This window comes from Vipera berus (genome assembly GCF_964194415.1).
Source record: "Vipera berus genome assembly, chromosome: 13".
Lineage (NCBI taxonomy): Eukaryota > Metazoa > Chordata > Lepidosauria > Squamata > Viperidae > Vipera > Vipera berus.
Window position 1 is genome coordinate 1,008,557 of NC_138216.1, and position 21,619 is coordinate 1,030,175.

Consider the following 21,619-nt stretch of genomic DNA (forward strand, 5'->3'; position numbering starts at 1 on the left):
GCTGGCGGCGGGCGACGGAGCCCCGGGGAAAAGCAGGACCCGCCAAGCCCGGGCAGATGCCGTCCTCCTGAACTGCCCCGCCTTTCGCCGCCGGGGCCTCCGGGGATCGGGGAAGCCGAGGGGGGTGGGGGGGTGGCGAGAAGAGGGGGTCGCCGGAAAGTTTCCGAGGGAGGCGGCCCGGCGCTCGGGACGCTGCTCTCCCCGCTTTCTGATCTGTCTCCAAGAGTTTGGGGAGAGGAGGACTCGGGGACCCCCCTGGAAGCTCCTGGGTGCTTCTGGTCCTACGAGATGAGGTGAGGAAGCGGCCCGGGAAGCGGACGGGGACAGCTGAAGACCGCGAACCTTCGCGAAACGAGGGCAGAGTTGGAAAGAGCTGGAGAACTCCGTTCGCTGCTGCTAACTCTTCGGCGCAGGAATACAGACCGCTAAATTATTTCTTCCCGTCTCTAAGCTTGTATTTATTCTTGGCTCCTGAGCCCAGCCATGGCCTACTCCCAGGTTCAGTGCCTGGACGACAGTCACGTCAACTGGCGATCCAGTGAATCCAAGCCCGAATTCTTCTACAGTGAAGAGCAGAGGTTGGCCTTAGAAGCGCTGGTGGCCAAAGGACCAGAAGCCTTCTATGAAGTCCTCAAGAAGGAGAACATCCGAGACTTCCTCTCTGAGCTGGAGCTCAAAAAGGTCCTGGAGACCTTGGAGACCTACGATCCGGGCGCGGAGTATCCGCTCAAGGACAGGAATGGCTCTGTGGACAGTGGCAGCCAGACCGATGACCAAGGCCCGGGACCTTCTTTGGAGTACTGGCCGGAAAGATCTGACCGATCCATCCCACAGCTGGACCTTGGCTGGCCGGAAGCCATTGCCTACCGTGGGGTGACCCGAGCCGCCGTTTACATGCAGCCTCCCATTGACTACCAGCCCCACATCAAAGAGGTTGTACGCAAGATGATCTTCCAGGCTCAGAAGGTGAGAGGGATGTGGACATGAGTGCCTTGTGTGTGTGTGGGGGGGGGGTTAGGTCCTCTTGACCAACCTCAACATCTCAGGAACTTCCTGGGAGGCCCACCTGGAGGATGAGCCACCGCAGAGCTGATCTGGTGTCTCAGTGAACTCATCCTGGTCTTTATTGATGGCTGCTCTGGTGGCAGCCGAGTTCCCAGGATAAGGCCCCTTCTGCCAGAGGATGGGAGAAGAGGTGGGATTGGATGAGTGACAGGATGAAGAGCTAATGGTTAGAAACCAGCATCCATCATATAGGAAAGTCTGAGGAGATAGAAGCGTCCCCCATTCCCAGGAACCTTCTGCCTCCTAAGAACACGAATCAAAACTGAGCCGAAATCTCAGTTTTTCATCCTTCAGATTCTCAATTTCTCAGCTACTCGCCTTCTGTAACCCCAAAGATCTAGCTATTTGTAGGGAAAGGTCCTTTGCAAATGCTCGCAAACGCTCTTGTTCTTACTGAATCCGGCTGAAGGGCTGAAGCTGTTCTTCTACGCTTCCTTGGTGTGTGGCCTCGGAGTCTCCCTAAGCAGCACAAAACCAGCTCAATTTTTTTTACTTGTGGTGGGGAAAAAGAACAGGAAGGGAATCAGATTTGGGCCTCCAAGAATTTAGTGTGATGCACAGCTGGAAAAAGGCAGTGTGGTTCAAAGGCCCCAGGCAACTTTCAGTCTCAATCTTCCCATCTGTAAAATGGGAGTAACTGTGACCTAGTTTCTTTCAGGCTGTTGCAAGAAAGAGATAAAAGGCTACATTAAAATTCAGCCCATATCATAAGCAATCAAAGTAACCGCAAACGGTCTCCGTGTACTCTCACTTGATTAACACATTTCAAAACCTCTGGTCCAGCCCTGGACATGCCTTTCCCTCCTCCTAATTCACTTTCAGCTCAGATTAATTAAAATCGGGAACGTGAGATCCAGTTCCTTTTCAATCTTTAGAGCGTCGTTTGGCGTTTGGCAATCGAGGATCCGCAGCTGGCGCAAAGGCGATTTCAATTGCAAAAGACAACGCTGACAACCCAGAATAAATACATAAATTTATTTACTTTTACCACATCAGGTTGGGAAACCAAACCTGTCAACGGGCAAATAAAGGTGTTTTTCGGCATGTGCCTGCTGGCGGATTCCCACACATTTATATCCCTTCAGAATTACAGTACCAAAGGGTAGTGTGTAGAGATAAAGGGAGCCAAAAAGCCATTTTCTTTATCTTCAGCTACCTGTCATCAGGCCATAATGAGAAATTAAACGTACTATGAGAAATGAAATATAATGCCTGTAATTATATTTGAAAGAGGTTGAGCCCGTGCCAGTCCGTTGCATTCCAAGTTGGTGAGAAGTTGGCTTGTTGAGAAGCCTCTAGATCAGAGAGCCCAGCGTGCAAGGGGGCCCACGGTCAAAAGAGGCCAAGAGGGCTGCCACAACCGTGCCTTCGAGACCCTGCCCCCTTTTTTATGTGGGCTGTGGGTAAAAAGAGACGGACCCTTGCATGGTGGGGGCTGCCATTCTGAGTCCTTTGCAAAAAGAAGCCTGGTCACCCTCGGGTGATTTGGGTGGCACTTGTGAGAGACAGTGACCACCACCAGCCAGGAAGGCTCCCTGTGACCATGGCTTATCACAAAGCCCGCCATGAAACTCAGGTTGACCAAAGCCTTGCTGTGCATTGAGGATCAACATCAGTGTGGTTCTCTGGTTATGGCCACGGCGTTATGGAAGGTGGCATTTTGGAGCAGAGGAGGATAAAAGAGAAAAGAGCCATAATTAAGACCTGAAATGAAAGAAAGGAAAATAGGTCCAAGGAAAAGGAAGGAGGTGATCCGGTCTGAATGAAGGTGGGCTGGTCTTCTGGAGCAGAGCTGATAATCCAGGCAAGGAAGGGAGGGAATGGCTTTAGTAATTAATAAAAGGGCTAAGATATCAGTTAGGAACCCTAACCCTACTTTGCTGTCACCTCGTTGTGTCTATGGAAGTACACATCCTCAGCTTGATGATTATTATGTTACCCTCCATTGCAAAACCAAGGACGGCTTGGGAGGGAAATCCACAATATTCTGAACAGATGCCATGGGGGGGGAGCACTCTACTTACAGAGGTGGGGAACAATGGCCTTTTTATGACTTGTGGACTTCACTGGCTCAGGAATTCTGGGAATTGAAGTCCAGAAGTCATAAAAGGGCCATCGTTCCCCATCCCTGCTCCACTGAAGACAAGATGAGAGAGTGAAAGGAAAGTCCTAGGGGCATCAGAAATCCCAGCATGGTGACTGGTTTGTGAGCATCCGGTTAGGACCAAGTCTTTGTTCCCAAGACATGACTGAATAACAAGTCTATTCATATATTTGCATGAAAAGGAACTGATATATTTCTAGAAGCATAACTGATTTTACTGCTTATTATGGATGATGGAGAGAATGATGAGGTTTTATAAAACATGGAGCTGACTTTTTTGTATAGTATCAAAGAGGCCTTTTCAAAATATCAAATGAATACAGAAGTTTACAAGAAGCAAGACTGGAAAGTTCAGTGAAGCTTCGTGGTGAGCAGGAGACGTACAGACCAGATTCTTGTCCTTCAGCAGGTCACTGAGAAATACAAGTCTGTGAGAAAGAAAGAAAGTTTCCCAGGGGGTTATTATTTTAGAAAAAGCACTTGATGAACTGGAATAGGTTTGACGTATGGAATATTTTTCGCAAATATGGATCTGAAGGTGGGTTGCCAAGTGTGAAAAAAATGGTGTCAAGATGGAAGTAGAGCAGGTGTGAGAATTAACGGATGCTTTGTGAGTGGGTCAGCTGAAAGCAGGGCATCACACAATCTTGTGTGAAGCCCTGCAGACTGTTTACTGCGTTTCTGGATAAACATGTGAGGATAACCTTTGGTGACAGAGATGTGTTTTGTTTTGATGATGTGGATGCATCTGTATTTTCTATGCAAATGATGCCAGGTTGTTGCCACCTTGTTGTCAACTGAAAATTAATGTAGCAAAGACCATGGAATTCGCATCTGAGGGAGAAAACAGGGCGAACAATTGCAAGTTTACACATAACTGGTGAAAAACTAGCAAGTGACTGAAAAGCTGAGTTGACAAGTTACATTATAACCCAGGAGCTTCTAATCGATGGGTTGCTTGGACCAGGCTGGTCTGACTCTCGATGAGTAAGAGCTGAATTCACACGTACTGGCTAAGTGTACCTCCAGAGCTCAGCCAGCCCATGATTGCTTCACACTGGATCTCAGGCACTGAGTCTTTGTTGAACTCCACCAAAAAATACCTCAGACAAGCCTGGACTTGTTAAACCCTCCTAGCCTTAACATCAAAGTATCCTTAGGAGATTAAGCTTCTCTTCAGAGCTGCCTGGCTTCACCTAGAATTGGTTAGGTAGTAAGAATCTGTTTCATTTGCAGTGGCAAACGTGATCATCTTACATTTCTAAGAAGCCTCTAGAAAATGGCAAAATGTCCACTTTTTCAACCTAAAGTGGAAATAGTTCTCAGTATTTCAAAGCTTTCCTAGGGGGAGTCTGCTGCCTTTCTTCCCCTGCCCAGGTTTTTCTTAGGGAAGAGTCAGAAAATGTGGTGGTCGGTCTTGGATGGAAACACAACCCTTGTAGCTGGGAGAGTCTGCCTTCACGTCTCCTATGATGTCAAAGGCAGCTCCCAGGTTCTGCCCAGTTCAAAGCAGGTCTCCTTGTGGACAGAAGGTCCACCTCCAGGTTCAGATGTGTTTTTTGCACAGAAATGGAGCCTTCGGTGCAGAAATATTGAAAAGCTCTAGAGGGATTGACAGCTATTGACAGCTTGGCTGGCTTGACCAAGGAGCCCAGGTCTGAACAGAGCAGTGGGATCTTAAGAAGAATGGCAGGTCTGGATGCCTTCAGTTGGGCGATTCCATGAATTTCAGCCGTCGTCGGAGCTGTGCCAACGTGATCCATGGGCTTTCTAGATTCTAGAGGAACCCTACAGCTGGACGGCACCCACTAAGGAGGGAGAGCAGGGAGGCAAGGAAAGTAGAGTTGGAGAGTGAGACAGGCGGCACACAAATGTAATAAATCATTACATTCTCAACATTCTCAGAGTAGTTTCTCATGTTGTCTAGGACAATTCCACCTGTCTCTTTTCGGGCCACTGAATCACAGACCAGACGCCTTTAGGGCAGGTCAAATTCCACGTCATTCTGTGTCACATTTTCTCACAACATTTAATTTTCAAGATCTATTGCTAGCAGCTAACAACCATTGGCAAATCCTATGCAGTAGGCTAGATTGGGAAGTGAAAAAAAAAATCCTGCAAAAATCCAGTGACAAAGCTCCACTGCTGTTGTTTACGAAACCATTGCTTGAACTGGGGGGAGATTTGCTGTTTTTAGTGGCTCCTCCTGATGAGATCCCATCTATTCCGAGACCTTTCTTTGGAATTCATTTGTTCATCCTTGCACTGCTCGGAACGGCACTTAAAATCACTCCAGATCTCCAAATGGATGTTTTTGAGACCACGGTTTCTTTTTTTTGCCAAATCTCACAAAATGACAAGTTCTCTCCCTAAAAGAAAAGGCTCCAATTTATCCTCTTCCTCATCCATGCAAGCCTGTTGCACTCTGTTACACAAACTCTATTATGGCTCCTGAACCAATTCAGTGTGATCTAATCCAGAAATGAACCTTGGTCATAAGTGCACTTGGAAAAGGGAAAATATTTTCTTGGAAGCCATCTGGCAAAAAGGCAACCTGAGCAGATCAAAGGTCTTTCGAGATCGCTTCCTTCTTCCTTCCCTTAACACTTCTGCTCAGACCTGCATGTGTGACACGGCAGCACCGGCAGTGTTGGTGGTGGGGAAAGTCCTGCGGCACATTTGCAGAAAAATATGGTTTTCCTGCTTGCCAAGCGGGCACAAAGGGCTTGGACCACAGCTTCAAATAGATGCAATTTTGCAGTATAATTATGCTGACCCTATTTTCTTGGAAAAAAATAAATGAGAAACGTAAAAAGGGTCAAACCTCAAAGCAGTTCATTGGGATAAAAAAAAACCCTGTTTCTGTTTATAACTTTGCTTTCTAAAAGAGAATTCAAGAGCAAAACCAAGAAAAAAACTTTACAAAAATACCTATTCAATGTTAAGTGAATCCTCTGGTTGTTAAGTGAATCTGACTTTCCCCATTGACTTTGCTCCTCGGACTGGGAAGGCCGCAGAAGGCGACCCCGGGATGCTGCAGCCATCATGAGTAAACGCCAAGCTCCCGAATTTTGATCATGGGACCGTGGGGATGCTGCGACGGTCATAAGTGCGAAGACTGCTGCACGTCGCTTTTCTCAGTGCCGCAATTTTGAATGGTAGCCAAACGGTTGTAACTTGAGGACTCCCTGGACGCCAAAGTGATTTCAGCCAGCAGCTGGGCCCTTTCTTGGGCAACCTGGTGTCTTCTCTATCTCTTTTTTTTCCTGCCCAGGGAAGTAATTACAGGATTGGCAGGAATTGGTGGTTCCGAGATAAAAGGATGCAGGAAGCAGCCGGTGCAGTCAGCAGAACTCCGCCCTGATCTCATTGGTGGTTTTCACAACAGCCACACTTGGATGCAGAGCAAACTGAAGCAGTTGGTTCAGACCAGGGGTCTCCATACCTGTGCACTTCGGGGCCCGGAATTCCTCAGCCAGCATAGCTTAAAGCTGCCACATTTACATTAACAGAATAACAGAATTGGTAGGGGCCTTGGAGGTCTTCTAGTCCAACCCTCTGCTCAAGCAGGAGCACACCATATACCATAGCATACCTATACCATTTCAGACAGGTGACTGTCTAGCCTCTTCCTAAAAACCTCCAGGGATGGAGCACCCACAGCTTCTGGTGGCAAGCTGTTCCACTGGTTAATTGTAACAGTCAGGAAGTTTCTCCTTAATTCCAGATTGCTTCTCTCCTAGACTGGTTTCCATCCATTGCTTCTTATCCTGCCTTCTGGTGCTTTGGAGAATAGGTGGAACCCCACCCCCGGCTCTTCTTGGTGGCAGCCCCTCAGATATTGGCACATTGCTATCATGTCAGCCCTGGTCCTTCTTTTCCTTAAACTAGTTTGGAGGGCCTGGTTAGGGCAAACAGCTTAGGCTTGGCTGGCACCACAATACATCCTTGACACTTAAGACCGGCTGATTTCAGAAGCAGCTAAGTCTTCTAAGGCCATGAACAGGCTGGGAGGAATCAAACTCTGTCGGTGCTTCCTAATCCACTCAAAAATGCAGACCAGCTGCATAGTCTAAATAACTCCAGCATAATAAAAATCCAGCCATGGAGGGACCTCAGAAAGGGCTGGGATCTGCTGTTGAAAGCAGGCTGGCACCAACCAGCTCTCTGGGAAAAAGTGGTTTCTTTTAGGGTAGAGAAAATGAAGCAAAATGTGTCGGGAAGGGGGGAGAAGGGGGGGTTGCAGAGAGGAAACTCACAGGAGGAAAAATCCTTTTGCTAAGGTGGAGGAGTGCTTGGGAAACTTGGCTTCTTACTCCGACATTTGATAACCAGAGAACTAAATTCAGTTTGACTCTGGACAGAGAGCAGGAGTTGTTCTGGCAGATCATCCGAGGGAGGGAAGCTAAAGCCATTAATCAACCATTTAAATGGTGGTGGTGCTGAATGATATTCCTGAAATGTTTTCTTGGATAAGTTTGTAACCATTCCACAGCATCCTGTCCGGAAACCGTTTATAAATCGTATCACACACGAATAAATCAAACTGTGCATGGTTACTTTTCAGAGAGAGAGCTGCTTCCTGTGAGATGCCTGGGTTTGGTTTGGAGACCTGGAGACAGAAACCCTGGTTAGGAAAATGGCAAACCAGGGTGTCCTGGTGTCTTTTAGAGTACATTGTCCATGAAATCTTTAGCAGGGATTCAGCAGTTATGGTGCCTTTGGTCTGGGAAGGAAGTCCTGGAAAAGGCTAAAAAAAATATGTTTATTTACTTTGCAGGGACTATGCCCTCTTTGTCTCTGTTTTAATGGATCATTCAACCGAATTATCTTCTGGAAAGCGGCAGCAGAAGAAAGGTCTTTTTTGTTTTCTGTTGTTAGTACATAGAATGTAGAATCCTTGGGGTGGAAGGGACCTCAGAGGTCTTCTAGTCCAACCCCCTGTTCGAGGCAGGAGATCTTACACCATCCTGGACAAATGGTTGTCCGGACTATTAAAGTGTATCTTTAGGCACTCAGATTAGCTGCTGATGTTAGTTACCTGGAGGGCAGGTAAATGCTGAATTGACAGAGCTCTGCCTATTTCCCATGGTAGCCAAAGCACTAAAAATAATTATTGACTCACAAAGGAGGGGGAACAAAACCTGAAAGGCTGCACTGGGGCGTCTGCAAGCCACTGAGTAAACAGCCCAGTCGTTGGTGGTGCTCTGTTTATCCAGCAAGGATTGCTCAGCCTGGCCTCCGGATTAACCCGGTTGCTAACAGCAAAGCCCCTGGCCAAACCTTTGGGCCCTGGGTTCCTTCCGCAAAGCTGCTCTTCCCCACATGCACGCAGTCCTTTCTTTTCACACCTCTGGCAGAGCCCAGGGCTTCCCTAGGGAGAGGCAGTCTACCTGAAGATGGCAAGACTGTTCAAAGCCACTCGACTGACAGATTGTATGGGATGAACGGACAGTAAGAAGATGGACAGACAAAAGGATGTGGAGAAATGAAGAGGCCTGAAGGTTGAGGGCTGGTTTCTTGCAGCAAGAGAGAAGGCGCGTCTTCTATTTCCAAGGGTGCTTTGGTGGTTCCCTAGCTAGCCAAGAGCCGTAGGCGGGCCCTCAGCCAAAACTAACCATGTTCCTCCATCTGCTAAGGCAGAGACGAACCATTTGAGAACTTCTAAGAACCTTTGGCCCCGGAGAAACCGGGTTTTTGAGAATCGCCGTCTTGCCCAAGCAATTCATCTCATGAAAACGGGACAACAGATTTATCCGTTGGGAAAACAAACAAAAAATCCGGATCTTTTTTCAGCAAGGAGAAGTTGCTTCAGGAGAAGTCTTGGGACCCATGAGATACTCCACATTTGTTCTCCAAGGAGCTTCAAAAACAGGTGACGTGTGCCTGGACCAAGATGAAAGCAGACGAAAACAACATCTGCAAGCGCCTGAAGGGAAATCATGCCCTTAATTATGCCAACAAATCATCTCCAACTTCCCCGTTTGGGTCCCAGTTGTGGAAGCCCAGGTGAGACTTGCCGCTGGCTCTGGACCCCAAACAAGTTTGCAGGTGGAACAAAAAAAATACTTTGCAAGGGAAATCTGAAATCCAAAAGTCACCACCGAGTTCACGCCAACATGGGTGTCCACAGGATATGGCCGCACATGTTAAGATGGGGACCACAGCGTAATCAAAGTCCACCTCCGTTTATGGGCATCATGAAAGCTCCACCTGTTTTCCATGTGACAGAAAGTCCACACGGAACTTGGATTCCACCATCCTGGGGCCACCATCTTGCCTTTTCGGACCACCCTCTGCAGACACCCAGCCCATGAGCTAGTCTTCCCGACAAATTATTTCCCCTCCTGCTCTTCCTATCACACCTGGGGACTGAGCAACACCAGCCACGGTTAAACAACTGTCGCTCAGATTATTTGCATGGAGATAAAAAGTGCTGTGTGTGGCGCATGGGGTATTTGTGAGACACTCAAGACGCAGGCTGATATTAACATGACGAAGCGTGATTGTTAAGCGTGATTAAAAGACAGCGTCTTGAGACAGCTAACTAATTGCTCTGCCTGACAAGGGAAGCTTAAGTAGGCCACGGGAGAGGCAGCTGTTCGGTCATGAGATGGCATTTAGCAGCTTGGCTTGGGGGTGCACGCAAGCCACTTAGCCTTCTTGGCGTGCCTCGGTTTCCCAATCTGCCCAAAGCAGGTTAGATGGCTACGTCCTGACCTCCTATGGAGAAGAGACACTGTTCAATCATGATCGCCTCGCCCAGAAGTATCTTCAAAACCCTGGAACGAAGGCGCAGCTGATCAAAAGGATCCGAAAGAAGATAGTTGAGGAAAGCGGTTGAGGCAGCCTGTTTCAAAGTGAGCCCATCCCCTCCCATCTGGTAAACACCAAAACAGCCGCCACCGCTGCCAGATCCTGGTGCACCTCAACTGCAACAGGTCCACACTCAATCAGGTAGGGAAAGGGAAGCCCAGGGAAGATATCTCGATCTGGAAGTTCAGCATGGAGATGGTCCATCTCAACAGCTTCTGGAGATTCTTGGTCACGGTTGTCCCAAAGCTGCTTTTTTAAAAGGCAACTGGATTTGGTTTTTCCTTGAAGACGTTTTGCTTCTCATGCAAGAAGCTTTTTGGGACAAAGTATGCAACGCGTTGTGCACTGACCACCTAGTAGCCAGGAGTGCTCCTGCGGGAAAGATGGTCTGTGCTGAGGGCTCGTCACAGGGAAATGGATTTTGTTCTGCCCCCAGCCCTGGAATGTGGTCCCCGTCCAAGCAATCCACAAATGCCACAAGCTCAGGGATGGAGGGTGGGTTTTATGGGGCCACCTAATCGTGGGCTCTTGAATATTTGGGGTGAAATGGAGAACTGGGGTGCGTTGATCCAAGGAGAACATTCTAGGCAATTTATGGGGTGGGAATCGAGGAGCAATGTTTGCTCTGTTCCGGCACATGAGTCTTCCCTACTTGGCTTCTTCCTGTAAAGGCGGGAGGGGGGGATGGGAACCAGGGACTCCTAGGCCAGGCAGAATCCTCAGATACTCCTTGAACCGAAGTCTCCCAGCCTGAAGGGCAGGAGGACAGTAGCCCAATTTCTGTTGACTTGAAGAGGGAGGAGGAAAAGACCTAGGATTTAAACCCTGAAGTGGAGAAAGAGCTCAGTGATTATGTCTCTTCTGTGCAGAGATGACTTCTGCCCTAAGTGCAGTGAAGCCTTTAAGACAGCCGTGCCGCATCCTTGAGGTTCTGCTGTAAGCCAGTTTTTGACTTTGTGGTGATGGAGCTGGAGAGTCAGGATTTACTGCCCTGCTTGGTGTAAATCAGACACCTCCAGAAATGCTGGGATCCCCATTCCCAGAATTCCCAGCCAGATGGAGAAATACGTTTGGTTCCCATGACTGAAGCTTCTTCTCTCCCTTCCGGCAGGTTGTTGCGGTGGTCATGGACACGTTCACGGACGTCGACATATTCAAAGACCTGCTGGAGGCGGGATTCAAGCGGAAGGTGGCCATCTACATCATCATAGACGAATCCAATCTGAAATATTTCCTCCAGATGTGCGAGCGAGCCCAGATGCACGCCGGCCACCTGAAGGTAAAACAGCCCCAAGTCCAGCCAGGGGTCCAGTTGAAACGCTGTCCACAAAAGGGAAGAGAAAAAAGACCCTCGGGCTGCTTCAGAGGCAGCCTCTCCAAGCCTGAGCTGATTGATATCTCAATTCCGGGGGATAATTACTTTCCCCGTTTTGCAATAATTGCAACTTTCCCAGATCCCTTTCAGCATTGGCTTTGGAGACGGCAGTGCTTGCCAGCCAATCAGATCCATGCTGGAGCACCCGGGGCTTGTGGGTAGAACCTCCGTGGCACCAGGTGGCCGTGATATTGATCTCTTGCAAGCACATTCCTGGCTTTGCTGCTTTCTTTCAAGCACTCTTTCGGCAACTCTGAGAGGAGAAGACAGCAGAACTTCACAATGATTCCAGTTTCTAGCAGAGCAAGTTCCTAGCCCTCATTAAGGGAAAGATAGTCTTAAGAGTCTTGATTAATGCCTAGTAAGCTCCCCCTCCCCCGCCCCTCCAAGTCAGCCTCTGACTGCTGATGACAATGGCGACAGGCTTCTGCAATTCCCTTGGCCAGATTTTCAGATGTGGCTTTGCCAGGACGACCTTCTCGGATAGAGGGAGAGGGATTGGCTCAAAGTCACTCAGTTGGCTTCATGCCTAAGGCAGGACTAGAACTCAAGGTCCATCAGCTTCTAACCGCACAGAGTAACAGAATTGGCAGGGACCTTGGAGGTCTTCTAGTCCAACCCCCTGCTCAAGCAGGAGACTCCACACCATTCCAGACAAGTGACTGTCCAGTCTCTTCTTAAAAGCCTCCAGTCATGGAGCCCCCACAACTTCTGGTGGCCAGCTGTTCCACTGGTTAGTCGTCCTCACTGTTTTCTCATCCAAGGCTTTAACTTACGTAGTCCAAAACAGGTAAAGAGCTGGCTTGGGTCCTTTTCCCATGCCAAGAAACAATTGTTGGAGGTCTGAATAACTCGTCATTCTCAGTGACTGACAAGTCGACATTCTGCAGGGACTCCCCAGGATAGCAGGAAGTTATAAAAGCTGAGAGAGAAAAATAGCACACCTCTTGCATTATACGTAGGGATGAAGGAAGAGTTTTGCACCTGGATTGTTTCAAATGGCTGAGTCCACCACACACACACAAATCCTAAGAACTATTGGCCCCATGTTGCAATTGAAGCCAGCAGGGGCTGGGAGCAAGAAGAGTGGATGGAGGCGCTTTGAGGGGGGGGGGGTTTCCAAAAGGCAACGTCAAGAAAGCTGCTGGCGATGGAACCAGGTTCACCCTAGTCTTCACATCAGAGCCTGCTTGGCGATCCTGAAAGGCTGCTGACAGAGATACGGGGCTGAGCAGATGGGTTCACGCGGCCGTATCCTTTGCCCTCTTGCTAGCCACACTTCTAAGTGTCCATAGGGCCAAAGGTGACGCCTTGCTTGGTCTCATTTCCGAAGCACAGAATTGCACTTTACCCATCGGGAGATTGTCAACAAAAGTCCCTTTGCTTTGAATTGTCCTGCCTGCGTTCCGGCTCAGCTCTTTCCTTTGACAGCTCAGTTTTATGCGGCTCCACCTTTAGCACATAATGCCGACAAAAGGCCTTTTCAAAGCTCATAAGCTGCTCCAATCAAAATCAAGGCATTTGCTTCAAAGATCTGGAGATGTTTGCTCATGTGGGCTCCAGCGAAAGCTGGGTTCCTTGGTGCGATAGGAGTAGCGATTCTCAACCTCAAGAGCTTTAGGATTTGTGAACTTCAACTCTCCGAATTCTGGCTGGGAATTCTGGGAATTGAAGTCCATGCAGTCCCACCTCCCAGATCCTAAAATTCCACAATTCCATTTGAGGGAGCATCAGTTCTGTTTCCGTAAGTGTCTTGGTGTCCATCTGAGGGCACCCGAGCTTCAGCACCATCACCACCTGGCCAGAGTCAACAGGCAGGTGTGTGTGTGGGGGGGGGGGTTCAGCCACAAGGCATGCTGGGAAATGTCTCCAGCCCTCCCAGCACATGTTTGCCCAGTGACTCAGCCCTTGGCTGGAGCTGTGATGCTGTTCCTCTTCCCTGCAACCATCCATCTTGGCTGTTTGCTCCCGCTTTTTGTTCTGCTCCAGCCGGCTCAATCAACAAATTGCTCTTACTTCAGACAACTGCCTCAACTACATTTTTCCCTTTCTTGTTGCCAATTCAGGCTACTTATTTTCAACGGACTGTGCTGGCTTTATTCACTGGTTGGACTGGACGGGAGGGGAATAAACATAATGTCATTCATTAACTTCAGAACAAAACAAGGTGTCCAGCCTTTAAAAGCTGGCTGGGTGAGGGCATGAAGAATGAAAAAAATATGTGTTTTCTGGAACGAGAGCAATTAAGAGTTAATTGAGCTCTTGGTCTCCACCTTCTTCCTGGAGATTTTCCCTCGGAGACTCTCCGCTTCCCTTTGACCCAAACTTTTAAAGAAATTCTCCAGAACTGTTAAAACAGCCACGGGGACTTGTTGACTTTTCACCAACCCATCGCCTCTCTCAAATTCAGAACATCTGAAATGTGAGCAGCTGCGATGAGGTTACGAAATCCATTTAGCCACAGCCAAGAGAACAAAGACAGGAAAATCCAGCGCTGGGCTTTTGGTTAGCTTCCCCCAGAATTCTGCGCGTGGTCTTTGGCAAGTCACTCAGATCCTCTCCCAGCGCTGGTGGGCCTGCTCCTTAAAACCTGCCCTTCATTTCCGCGCACGTTGACTTGTTTCTATAAGCGTACTTTATATTGTGTTCTTCGACTTTCCACTTATCTCTTCTTCTCCCTTTAAAACACTTCTGGCTAACCCTAATACAGGCTGCCCATTTAAGTCATGACGGTCATACAGTGGGTCATCACATAACCAGCCCGATTTTTGCAATTTTTTTTCTTTTTTTTTGCAGTAGTTGTTAAGCAAACATGGCAACTGGTTTGCTATGGGATGTTTTTGCCAAAAAACCAGAAGCAAATTTCAGTTTTCAGCAGAAACATCATAAAAACGCCGGAGATACAGATGCATTTCGTATGCCTGCGCTGGGGAAATTGGTTTAGCTCAGCGCTTTCTCAATACGTGGGATGCTACAATACAGGGAGCACACAACACATGTTTGCGTGTTGCAATTCTGCACTTTTCTTGTTTCACACACCACAACTTCCCACTTCCTTGCGCTGATCCTCTGACTAGCCAGCCCAGCAGCTTTCACTCCAGCCTCTCCCTTCATCAAAGCCAAACGAGGTTTGCAAAACAGGCATCACAGAGACCAAATTATTTGGGCTTTGCAAAGATGCTTCAATAATCAGCTTGGTGGCCTCTTCTGTTTGCAGCCAGCAGGTATTGTGCTGAATAGGTCAACCTTGCATGGCATACCTTGATCGGACATGCCACACCTGCTCCCAGCTCCACCCTCTGCCCATCCGGGTTTGAAACCCCAGCCCTGGGTGCGAAATCAAAAGAAATGTCCTTTAAGCGCAGATCGCCCACCGTCAACCTTTTATCTGCTCTTCCCCGGCTCACTCCTGTCTTTTGTGTCTGCAGAACCTCCGCATCGGCACGATTGGGGGCACCGAGTTCTTCACCCGCTCGGCCATGAAATTCAAGGGGGCCCTGGCTCAAAAGTTCATGTTTGTGGACGGGGACAAAGCCATGTGTGGCTCCTACAGGTAAGTCCAGACCCTGGAGAAGACCCTGGTTTGGGGTCCCACTGACGCCCATTTGCTCTGCGTCTGTGGCTTTGCGGGTAGGAAAGGCGCCATTGGAAAGCCGAAGAGGAGGGGATGTAAAAGACCCCCTAGGGGAGACTCTGCAGCCAAAGGGAGCCTTCACTCTCGTGGGAGAGAACAGGCAGACAACTGGGAGTGTATTTCTACAAGCAAAGCTTTAATGCTTAGCTTCTTCTCATGACCCACAACAAAAACGAACAAGCAACGACTTTTAGACTATATGTGCACTGAACAGAAGTATTTGGCTGTGGAAATGCACCCTTGTGTGGTCTGCCACAGTGTTATTCAAGCTAGGCGGGTTTGGGAGGTGTGGACTTCAATTCCCAGAAGAAATTTGAATTTGAAGAAAGTTCAATTCTGGGAGTTGAAGTCCAGACGTCTTAAAGTTGTCTGGGTAGAGAATACTGCCCTAGAGGTCCCATCAACGCAACCGTCCTGGGAGATGGGGGAAAAAACCCTGTTCTAACAGGCTTGAATAGTGCTACCCCCTAGTCAGTTTTCCTTCATAGCATTTGCTTTAAGTTCAAGAGACTGTCAGCCCCCAACGTAACGCTAACCCTCTTCCCTTCTAGCTTCACCTGGGCAGCTGCGAGGACCGATCGGAACGTCATTTCCGTCCTTTCGGGCCAGGTGGTCGAGGCCTTTGACAAACAGTTCCAGGAGCTGTACCTCATGTCTCGGAGTGTCAGCCTCAAGTCCATCCCCATGGGCGAGGAACCGGAACCCGAGCCGGTCATCCTGCCTTCGGTTATCTCGCTGAGCCCGGCCAGCTCCACGGTGAAGAAGCTGGTCAATCCAAAGTATGCTTTGGTCAAGGCCAAATGCACCGAGCAGGTGGGGGTCAGTGGCAAAGCCAGCAGTGACAAGGTCCTCACTGAACAACGGACAGAGGTCCAAAGCAAGGTCATCCCTGAAAACCGCGTGTCCGAGAGGCCCAGCAACCTCATGGAGAAGGTGCCGCTCGTCCACCCAGGGCTCCTCCACCTGGAGAAGGCCAATATGTTTGACTACCTGCCCACTTGGGTAGAGCCGGATCCAGAACCTGGAAGCGAAATTCTGGGCTACATCAACATCATCGATCCCAAGGTGAAAAACATCCAGCTTTCTCAAATCAACCGCATCAAGGTGTGTGATGTTTCCAAGGCCAACGCCCAACACAGGCTACTCCTCAAGCAACAAAAGGCCCAGGAGGCCAAGAACAAAGCTGGTCAAGAAGGGGCCAAGAACAAACCTTCTCAGGCTTCTCCACCCCTGCCGGAATCTGCCCCTCTTTCAGCCCATGACCAGGAACCTCCTTCCAAACCGTTGGTCACCAGCCCCACGGAAAAGACTCCGGGACACCTAGTCAATGGGGAGACAATTGCCACTCTGGCCAACAACCGGCACTTGAAGCAACTGCTGGACCCCCAAGCAGATGACCCAAGAGCTGCTGCCCCAGTGCCCAAACCAAGGAGAGTCCACGCAAAGGACCCCATTTCCAAGAAAACAGGACATGCAGAGAAGAAAGCAGGGACAGCAGAGGACCCTGTTGTACACCAGCCAGGGACCACCACCACAAATCCATCATCCAAAGAAGGAACCCCCCAGATTGCCAACACAGGGAACCATCTCAAGGTGAGCACGGAAACAGCTGGGACTCAGGAAGGAAACGTCCTCCCCGTGAACGGGGTGCCAAGTGGTGAGGGGGAGGCGGAAGAGGAGGAAGACTACGTAACCCTGAGTGACCACGGAAGCCTCTCCAACAGCTCCCCTGCCCATAGCTGCAACCTCTCCAATGCATCCATCCACTCTGACAAACACGGCGGGCAAGACCACGTTTGCCCTCTGCGGAGGACCAACTCTGACTTCCTTCTCAACGGAGAAGGGCCCAGCCTTCGCCCCTTGCAACGGAAACTGAGTGAGCCTTACATCAGCTGGGGGACCTTTGTAAGCCCCCTGGGGAGCCCCCCACCAAGGCTAACTCCTCCTCTGGAGGAAGCCGCTCAAAGGAGGCGGAGGAAAAGTGAAAGCCTGGAGGAGACGAGGTGCGTTTGGGAAAGGGGCCACCCCCTGCATGTTTTGCCTGCTGGCTACATTACCTGTCCGAGCGATGCTCTACAGGTAGGCGTCTCTGTTGTAGCTTTCTACCCTTAGCAGCCCTAGGGAAACTGCCCGGCGTGGCTGTCATCTAAAACATAACTTAGACCAGACTGTGACTGTCACAGCACTCACTGGAGAGTTGGACCACTTGGAAGGTTACTCCTTGTGGGAACCTTTCTAGGAGTGGTGGGCTTGGGGGACCAGGATGACCCCTGGGAGCTGCTGTTCAGAAACACACTTGTATTTAAGAGCTGCAAAGATAGGGAGAAGATAAGTTCTCACTGACCACTGTATCCTCTCAGTAGCGCGTCAAACATGACATCAGCCCAATTGTCCCCTTCTGCTCATGGTTCCCAGAGCCAATGAGCCCTCCCATGCTGGAGATCAGATACAGGCATTGAGACCAGTGGCCACAAATAGCTTCATCCTCTACGAATTTTGCCTCTTCTCCTTGCAAAGCCACCCAGGCTGATGGCCATCACCACCCCTTGGGCCAGCAGTTCCCCAGTTTCCCTGTGAGAGCACCATAAGCCAATAAACCATAAGTCTAGAGGCACAATTCCTCTAGACCAGATGCCAACAATAGTAACCAACTGATAACCCAACCCTGGGAACTGGTCATGCCTTCCAACCCAACCCAACACTAGCAGCTCACAGAAACACTTGTTCTGTCCACCAACATTTCTTTGGGATATTGCGGGGCTGGGTTGGAACCCTGAAGAAGATCCTTTGGCTGGGAATTATGGGAAGACCAGGTCAGACCCATCAGATAAAAAAAATAGAACAGTTGTCAAATAATGGTTAACACTGGGGCCTGTCCGCATGGAATGACAACCATTATAGCCATTGGCCACAAATGGGAAAGCATAACTAATTTCCAAGACAACTTGCTGTCGCGCTTGGTTGCTCTCTCAATACTGAAGTTATAATTGAAAGCGGTAATAATAATAATAATAATAATAATAATAATAATAATAATAATAATAATAATAATAATAATAATAATAATAATAATAAGTTGGAAGGGACCTTGGAGGTCATCTAGTCCAACCCCCTGCTCAGGCAGGAAACCCTACACCATTTCAGACAAATGGCTGTCCAGTCTCTTCTTAAAAACCTCCAGTGTTGGAGCATTCACCACTTCTGGGGGCAGGTTGTTCCACTGGTTGATTGTTCTAACTGTCAGGAAGTTTCTCCTTAGTTCTAGGTTGCTTCTCTCCTTGACTAGTTTCCATCCATTTCTTCTCGTCCTGCCTTTGGGTGCTTTGGAGAATAGCTTGACTCCCTCTTCTTTGGGGCAGCCCCTCAAATACTGGAACACTGCTATCATGTCACCCCTCACCCTTCTCTTCATTAGACTAGACATACCCAATTCCAGCAACCGTTCCCTATATTGTTAGTTTCTCTGGACCTCTCCCCCAAACAATTGCAATTAGCTCTAGCTGTTTACTTCCATGGCCCCAGAGGCAACATGTCTGCCAGGCCCACGCTTCTCTCCCATCTTTTGATTGTGGCACTTCTCAGATTGAGCCGCCTCTTCTCCTAGGACTCCTCCTGATATGGGAACACAACAGCCAGCTCCACAGCTTTGGTTTCCTTCCAGAATTATCAAGCCTTTCTCCAAGAGCTCAGCTCTTGAGGAGGCCTTGATCTGCACGAAGCCATCTGGGGAAGAGCCATCCAGAAGCCAACTTGTGATCTCCCAAAGAGCTTCAAAGCCAGATTTAGGACCAATGCTAAGTGTGGATGCTGGACCTTGTCATGCTCAGCTGCCAAGGTCCTCCATCCAAAGCTTCAAGGTCCGAGGATGTGGTAGCGGAAGACCATCAAAGGACCACTTCTGGAAGGAGAGGAACTTTGAGCAGAAACTGCCCACACACCCAGAAGTTGCTATGGGGTGTCTAAAGCCAACTGCATCCTTGAGGGCTTCCCAGAATGGTTTGTGACCGGCAACCTCTGATTGGTGTTTTACCCCATCAGGTTCACACAAGCCATGTTGTGATTGGTTCGTTCTTGGCTTGGCATGCTTTTGTGAATTTATTAGGCCATTAGTGTTTATATACTTGCCGCAATCGTGTGCCTCTTGGCAATGCAAATGTAATATATATATACTCATGTGTACAAAACACAGGAAAAATAAAAACAAATCCATCAAAACTAAATTAAAATGGAGCAATACATAATTACATAAAACTCCAGTGCAGTTATCCAGCTAATTAAATGGAAGGGCTCCACTTTAACCTTCCACCGCAGGATTTCTCAACCTCAGCAACTCAAAGTTAGGTGGATTTCAGCTCCCAGAATTCCCCAGCCAGCAAATTAAAAAAAAGAGAGAGAAAGGGGAAAAAAAGAAAGCAACACAACAACAGCAACAATTATACAAAAGGTCTCTCATGCATAGATTTGAGAGGCATGTTGTGCAAAGCTGCTGGTCATTATTCCAGCATAGTCAAAAAACCACAGTTGACTAACAGGGCTTATCCTAACACCACAGAGTCCTGAATTCTAACATTAGGAGGAGGCGAAGTACAATAACCGTGATGGACATCAGACAAGCTATAGATAGAAATACTTCTCATCTCCACCCACGCCTGCTTTCCGAGAGGCTTGGCAGGTTTTGTAAACAAATCACCCTCCTGTCAATCAGTTTGCATTCGAGATTATTTCCGGCTGATGACATCCTCAACTGTGTTCAGGAAGCAAGCGAGTGATCCCACCCCAGGGAGGACAGAGCAGGAACTGGCCCCCAACAGGGCCCAGTTAACTGCCCTGCACCAGGGCACTGGAGAGGCCAATGGTCCAGCTGCCTTTGCCAAGGTGGGCACAGGTGCCCACCCTTGGAGTCCTCTGGGAGCTAATTCCCTGGGCCAGGCTGGATGCCCCAGCCGTGATACCCATGGCCTTCAGGCCTCGTCAGTCTGAAAAAACCAAAAGGTTTTTCCTCCGTGACTTTTTTGGACACGCAACTTACCTGGGTAGAGAATTCGGCTAATCATGCCCGGCATAACAATGACAATCATTGGCAGCATCTTCAGGTAGCTGGCAAGGATGGAGGCGGCCTTGGCATGGTCGAGACTCCTGGCCGAGAGGGACCTCTGGACAATGACCTGGAAAGACACGAGTGTGAATTCTCCCAGAAGTGAAACATTCACACTAAGAAAAGGTGCCGTCCCCATCTTGGTTAGGGGATTCTGGGAGTTGAAGTCCACCCATCTTAAAGTGGCCAAGGTTGAGAAACACTGATCTAAACTGAATCTGGAGTTTAAAGCTGAATGAAAATAGTTGCCTCTCATAAATTCATGGGACCAGATCTCTGCCTCCCGACTCTTCAAAACTCCACCGCCCACGCAACATGCTTGCATGCAGATGTCGGAAGTGCCCTTTTGTCTTGTCGATGCTAACAGTCACCTTCTCCTGCTTTCTGTTCTGTCCACAGGAGCCCCAACTGTTCTGCTACGGATCCCGGGTGCAAGTGTTGGCAGAACGGGCCAAAAGCCGTCCCCAGCAGCGGAAAAGCTCAGAGGAGGGCAAACGCCCGCAGGACAGAACTGGGGCCAAGAAAATCGCCCCAAGCTCAGCCAACCCCTTGTTCTGGCAAAGGAAAAATTTCACCTCTGCTAAGAATGCCCAGCCCAGCCCCGTCTCCCACAGAGGTGGCACAGGCACCCCAAGAGCCACTGGTCAGTCCCTGTCTCCACTCCCCGAAGGCCAGGGGTCCCCAAAAGAAGTAAGGACTCCGCTGGGCATCCCTCTGTCCAAGCTCTCCCAGTCAAAGCACTTGAAGGGCAAGGCATCCCAATGGGAATCCAAACGGAAGCCCGCTGGGACCAGCCAGCCCAAGGACCAGTAAGGCTGGCGGAGACACCAGAACGACCAATGGAACAGGGAATGGGCCGCTTTGCGATTACCTGGTCAGTGCACCAGTACCACGTGGCCAAGACGGTCAGACCCAGAGTCATGCCCGTCCAGGGCAGGTCTCCGGTGATGGGATCCCGGAAGAGATGCATCGCGTCCTGCCTGGGCAGGTGGCAAGTTGTGTTGGGGACAATCTTGGATGGGGTGGCAGCTAAGTAGGCCTCCTCCAGGTTGTGGTAGCCCCCAATCTGGTGGAAGGCTGGCAAAAATAAAAGCCAGTGGGGCAGAGGGGAGGAGAGGGGAGGAGAGGAGCAATGAACAATGGCCCAGCAACCCCATCCCTTCCCCTTGTCCGTGTTCCTCCAAAGCCAACGGTTCGCATCTTCTTCTCCTTCCTTTGCCCCCAACGGATGAGGGAGAGCCCTGGACATCGGGGCATTGGGTTTCCTACCCGCCCCTACATCCACGCGCCTCACAGGCATCAGCGCCACATTGATGAAGCCACAGTGGCATCACAGACCCCACAAAAGGCACAGTGGCATCTCATGCCCCATAATGACAATGCGGTGATGTCGTTGTCCTCCGCTGCCTTCTGTGCAGCTCCCTTGGCGCACATGTGCGCTGTACCCCAACTTCATTCCCCTTCCCCTTGACAGATTTAACTCCCAGGGAGCTAGAGGCAGAAGCTGAAAATTCAGATTTCACCCCATGT

The 21,619-nt window shown here is 49.4% G+C and overlaps 2 protein-coding genes across 3 annotated transcripts in view; one reads left to right on the top strand and one right to left on the bottom strand.

Moving 5' to 3' along the window:
- Window positions 1–21,619, bottom strand: part of SLC5A10 (solute carrier family 5 member 10) — a 41,293-nt gene that overhangs the window by 10,751 nt on the left and 8,923 nt on the right. The window contains exons 9-10 of the mRNA XM_081338497.1: window positions 20,961–21,166; window positions 20,024–20,159 (exon numbers count right to left, since the gene is read on the bottom strand). Coding sequence (XP_081194623.1) covers window positions 20,024–20,159; window positions 20,961–21,166 — 342 coding nt within the window. The remainder of the gene's footprint in view (window positions 1–20,023; window positions 20,160–20,960; window positions 21,167–21,619) is intronic.
- Window positions 184–20,969, top strand: FAM83G (family with sequence similarity 83 member G). 2 transcript variants are annotated; one of them, XM_081338495.1, is made up of 5 exons: window positions 184–966; window positions 11,097–11,264; window positions 14,789–14,913; window positions 15,546–17,073; window positions 20,489–20,969. In XM_081338495.1, exons 1-5 carry the CDS (start codon window positions 484–486, stop codon window positions 20,900–20,902), a joined length of 2,718 nt encoding a protein of 905 aa, XP_081194621.1. In that variant the 5' UTR covers window positions 184–483; the 3' UTR covers window positions 20,903–20,969. The 2 variants fall into 2 exon arrangements, with proteins under 2 accessions (XP_081194621.1, XP_081194622.1); XM_081338496.1 differs by having other exon boundaries at window positions 15,546–16,997.